We start from the raw sequence: 9448 nt of genomic DNA on the forward strand, positions 1-9448 counted from the left end.
CATTAAACTTTTCTACAGAATTGATCAATATATCTAACATGACATTGGTATGACATTGTATTATGATCCAAATAGTATCGTAGATTTGATCTATCCTAGATGAATAGTGGCTCCAAATCAATGAACTGATTGAATGAATGTTATTTAAAGTTAGTATAGGAGGAATAATGTAAAAAGCTGACGCTTTCTCTTTATCGAGTGAATATTAGTTCAAAGATCATGTTAGAACATTAACATAGCATGTTTTCATTGGCCAATGTTTACCCTCTCTCGTCGCATTCTGTTTCACATTTAATCTAATATTTTAATAAGTGAAACTGTACATATTTATCGCTTTACTTTTTTACCATTTATAACTGGGCTATGGATATTAAATGCCACGTCCAGCGGTTCGACACCAATAAATCGAGGTTGTATTCCACTTACAGGAATCACCAGATATCTAACATAACTAGTTCTGTTTTCTCTTACTGTTTAGAGGTCAATTAGCTATGGCTTATGTTTCATAAGTGCAGAATGGCTCAGTCTCTCATAGAATAATTCGGTGCATACTCATATCATGGCACGCGCTGAAATCAACCACATAATTTATAGTCTACATCAAGTACAGTGTACTTTGCAACGGTCAAAGCACCCTTAACTATGTATGTCTCTGAAAATATAAGCTTACTGCTAAAACAGTACTTGCTCGGTGTATTTGTTATAGGCTACTAATTTGTTGCTTTGTTTATTCTAAGTCTATGGTAACTAGAGGGATGCAGTAAGTGTTTGAAGAGTTGGAGGGTAGGCTTATTTTATTCTGCAAATTTGGAGGACGGAGCTGACCACTCCTTAACAATGGTGTAAATCGGTCATGATGTGACCTTTGAAGGACAAATTCAGCGGAAGGTCATTTTTGGCTAAGTGTTTTACCATTCCCAATATCGGCCAAATACAGCTAATTCTTTAACTGCTCCCTATATCGGCCAACAATGCCTAATGCTTTAAATATTCCCTATATCGGCGAAATACAGCTAATTCTTACTGTTCCCTGTATCGGCCAACAATGGCTAATTCTTTAACTGTTCCCTATATCGGCCAACAATGGCTAATTCTTTAACTGTTTCCTATATCGGCCAAATACAACTAAAATCTCTAACGGTCACTATATCGGCCAAAAACAGCTAATACTTTAACTATTCCCAATATCGGACAAACATAGCTAACTCTTTAAATGATCCCTATATATCGGCCAACCATGGATAATTCTGTAACTGTTCCCTATATCGGCCAAATACAGCTAATTCTTTAACTGTTCCTTATATCGGCCAACAATTGCTAATTCTGTAAATGTTTCCTATGTCGGCCAATACAGCTATAGTTTTTTTAACTGTTTACCATGCATATCGGCCAACATGCCTAATTCTTTAGCTATCCCCTATATTGTCCAACAATGGCTAATTCTGTAGCTGTTCCCTATATCGGCCAAATACGGTAATTCTTTAGCTGCTCCTTATATCGGCCAACAATGCTATTCCCTATATCGGCCAACAATGGCTAATTTTGTAACTGTTCCCTATGTCGGCCAAATACAGCTATAGTTCTTTAACTGTTCACCATATCGGCCAACATGCCTAATTCTTTAACTATTCCCTATATCGGCCAACAATGGCTAATTCTGTAACTGTTCCCTATATCGGCCAAATACGGCTAATTCTTTAGCTGTTCCTTATATCGGCCAACAATGCTTAATTATTGAACTATTCCCTATATCGGCCAACGATGGCTAATTCTGTAACTGTTCCCTGTGTCGGCCAAATACAGCTAGTTCTTTAACTGTTCACCATATCGGCCAACATGCCTAATTCTATAACTATTCCCTATATTGGCCAACAATGGCTAATTCTTTAAATGATCCCTATATCGGCCAACAATGGCTAATTCTGTAAAATGTTCCCTATATATCGGCCAAAAGCAGATTTTTTTCCTTCTTAGTATTATAACACCAGAAAATCACAATATGACGACCATCTGACCTAAGCAGACCTTTTTTCTTCTTAGTATTATGACATCATAAAATATCAATATGAGGACCATCTAACATAAGCAAACTTATTTTTTCATACTATTTGCTGTTGATAATCATCACGAACTGCATCTTCATCTCATACGACAAAAAAAAAGGATCCGATTCATCTTAAAGTTTCTATTGTTTCTGCAAATATTGATTATTCTCTCCTCATCAGCTGCCCTTGATATTCGTTTCAGCTCGGTTTATGCTCTAGATATTCGTTCCTTTCATCGTGTGTTTTCGCGGTTGACTTTATTCTGGCATCTGTTGGAAAAGAACATTTATAAAGTTATAACAAACGTTGATCCAGTTCTCTATATGTTTGAAGCACATTTAGAATGCTCAAATGTTAGATTATTTGTGTAATATTTTTTAGCAAACAAATCACTTTTTCTTTGTTTTTTTTTCTTTTCTTATTTCCCGTTTGCCCTATTCTGTTCTGTTCTTTTTTCTTTGTTGTTTTATGTTCTTTTTAATCAACTTAGGCTAAGTTGGCATTGCGATGTCTTGTCAACAACAATATACCACGATCTTGTTAGAATTCTTTAATCTTTCTTTTTACGATTCCGTATAGGAAATAGTGAACAAGTTGTGCACTTTAGTTTCATGTATATTTGGTTTAGGACATAACTTCTACTAATCCTATTACTCGATCTAAATTCAGTCGAAAAGTATCTTTAAAAAGAATACTTTGGTGGTTAAAGTCGATTGCTAAAACAATATGCTGAGATTTTCTCAATCTAACTGGGAAAACCACGTCCTCATATAGCCTTTTGTATTGCGAAGATATGAATTTTTCAAATTTAGTGATATTTTGTAAAATGCATCTGGCAACAGAAGAATGGATGATGTCACCATCGCAATTCAGCGAGAAATATCTTTGGTTTTCTTGATAATATCTCAATCCTTTATTCACAAACAAAAAGAATATTTCTACAAAAAGATGCATTTTGATGACATTCTAAGTACAGAGAACTTTGACAGCTATGCAAACATTCCAAATGAATCAGGTTTCAAGGATAAATCAACAAGAATATTATAGTAGCCTAAGTAAAGCTTCCAAAGAGCATTTGCCCAGATGACATCACAGACCCCATACTGTGATCCAACTTCCTGGAGTAGTTGAGGGCTTAGCCAGTAAAAAACGGTCACACTCAATCAAACATATCTCAAGTTATAGGGCATCATATTGAGATGGAGTTTTCAACTAGCAGTGTGGAATATTTTTCTCTTCAATAGAAGTTCCACATTCTTTCACTAGAATACCCTTTTAAAGTTATTAATATAACACACTTCTTGGTCATACATAGAGCCAATACAGAAAGATGATATCCTTGGCGGTATTGTCCCATTTTAATGTACCCTTTAATTGCAGGTACATCAGAGTATCCCGATAACAACATTTATGTTAATACTAGTAATAAGTAGCGGTAAGGAACACTGAGATATACTCACCAGACCATAACAAAGCATATTTCTAGACTCTGATGTAGCTACAAGTAGCTTCTCTCCCTCCTCTGTCATCAATGTTGTCATACATCGTGCTCCATCTTCTGTTCGTTTGGTTGTCAACAACTGCTGACCATCTTGATTATACTGTGTGATGACACCTTGGCCAGTACACTGGTCATTTGATGACCACAAGATGTATACAAAACCTGTCCTGTCTTTACATATACTCAAAGGATACCAAGTCTTGCCGTCGATATCTGGTTTCCGAAGCTCGTATAGTAACTCTGCCTCTGTGTTAGATGTATCCATGGTAACTGCGCATGCACAGCTACCCTCTAAATGGCATATCAGCAAAACGCCTTCATGATAAAGAATATCTCTTGACCATTTTATAACCTCTGGCAGCTTCAGAGCTCGAATGAAATTCAATTCTTCATCAAATATGAATAACGATCCAATATTTCGTGTACCTACAATGATGTGGCCACGTATAGGATCAGTAGTTATACAACGTGCATACTTCCGATCCACCGTGTTGATGGCACCAAAGAGGGACGTGATGTTTTTTGAGTAAAGGACCCATCGTGAATATTATAAACACCAACCTGATTGGATTCACAAACCGAAGCTATCTTATCACGTGATAAAGCAGCACAGTGACGATTGGGGTAAAGAGAGCTCCCTTTGACTGTACATATCTTGTTATGACGAATCTGACGTCCTTGTCTGTTCATGACAGTGAGAAATGAATGGTCATATGATAATCTTCCAGAGATGACGATGTTACCAGAGCCAGTACTTGTTATACCAACTAAAATAAAACCATTAGCTTTAATCACATCAACATCATCAACAGATTCCACACTATCCGAGATATTTACTTTATCAATACATAACATTGGTAAATCATCCATTGCTATACCAGATAAAGATTCCATTTCTGGAAAATCTGTTATTACATCCTCAACTAGAGGTAGACTCGCAGCTCTTATATCAGGAATATACTGTGCGTCTGTCCAGTGGTTATTTGATTCGAGGACACTCGAAGATATAGTAGACAAATTTTCAAACTTATTGACCCATTGATTACAAAGATCTGATAAGTTTTTTGTTTCCCTAAGCTTGCGTTGCTGTTGTTCTTCTATTGTTTTATTTCTCTCATTCATTACTGCATCAAGTTTTTTCATTGTTTCGTTAATCTTTAATTCTCTGTTTTCTATTTCATTTAATTTGGTGGCCTCTTTCTCTTTCGATTCCCTAATTTTTATTTTAATCATCTTGTCGTACTCGTCCCTTATTTTGCTAATTTTCTCTTCCATTTCTGTTTCTAAATCTTTCAATTTTTTTCGAGTACTTTCTTCAAGAACTGTTTTGAATCTGTTGAATTCTCTCTTATCTCTCTCTTTCTTATTCTTCAACTCACTGGTCTTAGATTCGTACTGTGATTTCCATTTGGCTTTTGTTTCAGCGACAATTGACAAAACGTCATTATTTACTCTGTTTATTTTATCAACAAAGTTGGATACAATATCTTTACTTTTTACAAGTTCTTCCAATATCTCCTTCAAGTGTTCCCTTTCGTCGTTCGCCACTTTCCTGACGTCACGAAGTTCATGACCTTTGTGTTCGTCATACGTACATGTCACACAAACGGGGAGGTTTCCGCATGTACAACAACATAAGTGAGCTAAAAATTCTGTATGAATATGGCACCTAAGAGCTTCCTTCAATGAAGCAAGTTTTTCTAGTGTGAGGCTCTTTCCCTCAACATCTTTCAGAGCTAATACATTTTCCCGATGATCAGCAACCATCTTGTTGGTCAAGTGAAATTGATAACACTGGACACAAAGAAAATCTTTGCACTTAAAGCAGTATCCTGTAACCTTTAACTTCTTTTCACAGCCAATACATTCCCTCTCTTCTTCATTTTCAATTGTTTTCTGTAGCTGAATAAACTGCAGCATACTTTTCATATGGAAGTCAGTCTTGAATCCATCTATCCTATTGTTTGGTATTTTACAGACATCTTTACAAAGAGGACATTCAAATGTCCCAGCTTGTCCTTCTAGTAAAGGTTCCAGACATTGTTTACAAAATCTATGCAAACATGGTATTAGTTTCGGTTCTTTAAACAGATCCAAACAAATTGAACATTCGAAGAATTTATCTGCGATGTCTTTCCAAGGCGATGGGCAGGCCATTTTTATCTCGAAATTTAAGCTGTTAAAGAAAGTTATTAAGATCATTGTTTATGAGAAAGAAAATAAAGTAGGAAGACCTTTAATGAACTGATTTAATTTCAAAGACTCTTCATTGTAACCGACGGTATGACGGGTATTTCTTGCCCTATAGAAGTCGAGATATCGGTGCAACTCGATCACTGGCATAATGGAACTGTTCGGGCTTAGCTGATAACAAATACGACCTCATAGACGTTTATGGTGCTGGAATGATATAGTACCATCAAAGTACCATGTATTTACTGTACTTTATGTTGATACAAGAACCAGTTGACTTGTAAATGACAAAACATGATGATTTGAAGTTCACTCACACAGTCAGTAACTTCAGGGTTTAGTGAATTCGGTATCATGACAATTATCTCGATAGCTGTTCTGTAGCTGCTCTGTCTGCCTTAAGCACTACCGACGGCAATAGATATACAAAATTAACGATAATACTAATCACCATTGTAATTTGGTTATATTATTACCCACGTAATGGTATATTAAAGTGCTGATGAACTAAGGAAACATGTTTGAAATTATCACCGTTATACATTTCAAGACTTACCTTGATTTAATGATCACCTTTTCCCTTAGTCTTGCATCAACCTAGCTGGATTTTTTTCTTTCTTACGTTGTTTCGAACCAGACTAAGATGGAAAGACATGAGATTATATGCAGTAAATTGTACAATGTACAATGGATATAACGAACGGAACTTAATATACTGATTGATACTGATGAACTGATACTGATCATTGAGAATGGACTTTGATATCACGAGAACACCCACGCTGAACTGATATATGGTTGGTATTTTATATCTATGAACAATTAACTATAACTATATGAGAGAACGCAAACGTTGAGTCTCTACAGGACTACATGATTCCCACAGGAGAACTTATTTCTTCCATACAGGTGTTTTACTGGTCTGAGCTGTAAACTCTGCATGGAAGAAAAGTGCTTCATATTAAGAAGCAGAGACGACAAAGCCCACACTTAAATCAACAAGCGCAGCGAATGTGTCCCAAATGTCGTCATGGCAACCGTTCAAAGAAGCCCCCTGGCCACCCTAAAAGGAAATAGTCGTCCTTGCAAGATTCAGTTGACTGATGATCGCTGCAATGAAAAGAACTAATGTATTGTTTGGAGGAATAGATGTGATGTTGTTTTTAGGGGGAAATTTGCCAGTTGGCAGGCAGTCCTGGAGGCGGTGAAGTCTGACATTCGCCTTCAGGTTGAAGGCGATTTTCGCCGTTTATCTGGGGCTGCCTTTTTGGACGGTGGTGTGCTGGGGAGGGGTGTTTTGTTTCGCTGCGTGCTGGTCGTCCTTTTGTAGTTTTTTTTAATGTTTCAGTGGGTGGTTGGGCGTTTTGTCTCTGCAGGTCGGTGGGCGTATGTACTTTTTTGGCTCGCTTGATCGAGTTTCGTTTGTAAGAATGGGATGGTTCGGTAGTGCCGTTTGGCCGTGACGTTTTGTATCCCGCGTGGCGGGTCACGTAAAAAGCACATGTATATTTATATATATATATATATATATATATATATATATATATATATATATATATACAGGTGCGTATCCAGGGGGGGCGTTGGGGGCGGGCGCCCCCCGGGTAAGAAAAGGAGGAGAGAAAAAAAAGGAAAAAAGAGGGGAAAAAAGAGGAGGAGGAGAGGAAGGAAGGGAAAAGAAAAAGAAGAAAGAGAGAAAAAGGAGAAAAGGAGGGAGTAAAAGAAAAACGCGAAGACACCGGGGAGAGAAAGAGGAACAGTGACATCATTACAGCGCTGAAGGGTAGCCAGTGACGGATCAATGATTTCGTAAAAGTGTGACTCACCCTACCCCTTACACCGACAACTCCATTTTTTGACGTTTCCATTTTCCTCTCTCACTAATGATCTATATATGTACTATATATGGTCTATCATAACGCGTGTGTAGAATTGTGCTATGAAACCAACTGTGGCTGGTCTCGAACTCGACCGTGTCGTCGGGGAACATGACGCATTTTGGGATGGGGGCGATCGCCCGCCCCCCCCTTATTCAGCATTTTTTTAAATGATATCGCTAAGTAATTTCAAAATAGAAAGTGCTTAGAGGCAACTTACAAGGCCTGGGAAGTGTCATTTCCAGCGATCTGGGAGACATTTTCGGCCAAAATTTGCTTGTACGCTTCGCGCTAACAAATGGTCCTGGGTAGTGCCATTTCCAGCGATCTGGGAGGCATTTTCGGCCAAAATTTTCTTGTACGCTTCGCGCCAACCTATGGTGGCGCTACGCTTAGATAATTTGCCTACAGGCTTCGCCCCTCCCTTGGCAAATTCCTCGCTACGCGCCTGTTCGAATTTGTAACGCAAACAGCAGATATCACATCATGTCAGTGAGCATGAAAATGGCGTTCCAGGATGAAAAGCCTCAAAACTGTCCGACCTGCCTGAAAAAATAACCAAAAATTTTCGCGCGCGAAGCGCGCGTTCAACGTGTTCATGTCAATATCATATCAGCATGCATCTGAAAATCAATTGCACAAAAACTGAGAAATTTACAATCACAAGAAAGGAAATGACAGTTGGAAGAAATGTAAATATGTTGGAAGCTTGCTGGGAACCGAAGAAGACATTAACAGAAGAATTGGTATAACCAACGGTGCTTTCAACACACTGTCAAGCATTTTTAAAAGCAAAAACATAAGCCGGAAAATTAAGCTTAGGATCTTTGAGACTTTATTAAAGAGTATTTTTTTGTACAATTGCGAACTGTGGGGCACAACGAAGGATCTTGATCGCAAAATTGACACTTTTCAAAGGAGACTACTTCGAAATATTCTCAACATTAGATGGACCAATAATAATTGGTTATCAAATGATGAGCTCTACAACGAAACCAACCAAACACCTTGGTCATCGATAGTCGCACATAGAAGATTGAGATTTTTTGGTCATGTAGCAAGACTCCAAGAGGACGCTCCAGCAAAGGTTGCTCTAAGAGAAGCACTGAGACATACTGCTAAACCAGTTGGAAGGCCCGTGACTACCTTGCTTGGAAAAATAAAGTCGCAATTCAAGGATATTAATATTAACAGTTTCGAGGAAGCAATAAACCTTGCGCAAGATCGTAAAACGTGGCGGAGGTTAATCACTGAGCATGTCGAATAGACGAGACTCAACTTACTACTACTACTAAGCATCGGTTATTACATCGCATGCCATCATGTACCGTACGGTCCGTTCAAATTGCGCAGTATTTCGCGGGATGCTAATGTAAACAACGACATGTCTCATGTAGATGTATAAAAAGCATGGAGGTCCAATTATGTAAACACTCTCTTTTACATTAGTAATGGCGAATTATGGGCTGCACCCCCGCCGCGCAGTGGCGGAGCGTCCATACGGTCGGGGGGGGGGGGGGTGGATGCCCCCCATGACGGACTCAAATGGACTGCTGGCGCCTTTTTTAGCTCTTTACCACTTTTTACTTATTCTAGATTATTAACTTTTTTATTGCGCTCTCATCTACTTCTTGACATTTGTCACATTTTGTTGGTGTCATTTGGCGATGACACCTATTTATTCTTCGTTTATCTGCAAATTAGCCAGGCCCGGAAAGGGTCATTTCCGGCGATCTAGGGAGTATCTTTATTCAAAAATTTTCTGTACGCTACGCGCCAACCAGTGGTGGCGCTCCGCTTAGAAAGTGTCGAAAGCGCTCCTACAGACCATT

The 9448-nt window shown here is 38.3% G+C and overlaps 1 protein-coding gene across 1 annotated transcript; it reads right to left on the reverse strand.

Moving 5' to 3' along the window:
- Positions 1-2179: 2179 nt before the first annotated feature.
- On the reverse strand, positions 2180-6510 carry LOC139973822 (uncharacterized). The gene is made up of 3 exons (XM_071980696.1): positions 6296-6510; positions 3506-5722; positions 2180-2314 (listed from the first exon to the last, which is right to left on the reverse strand). The coding sequence occupies exon 2, from the start codon at positions 5701-5703 to the stop codon at positions 4006-4008; it is 1698 nt and encodes a 565-aa protein (XP_071836797.1). The 5' UTR covers positions 5704-5722; positions 6296-6510; the 3' UTR covers positions 2180-2314; positions 3506-4005.
- Positions 6511-9448: the final 2938 nt, after the last annotated feature.

This window comes from Apostichopus japonicus, chromosome 9, assembly GCF_037975245.1.
Source record: "Apostichopus japonicus isolate 1M-3 chromosome 9, ASM3797524v1, whole genome shotgun sequence".
NCBI lineage: Eukaryota > Metazoa > Echinodermata > Holothuroidea > Aspidochirotida > Stichopodidae > Apostichopus > Apostichopus japonicus.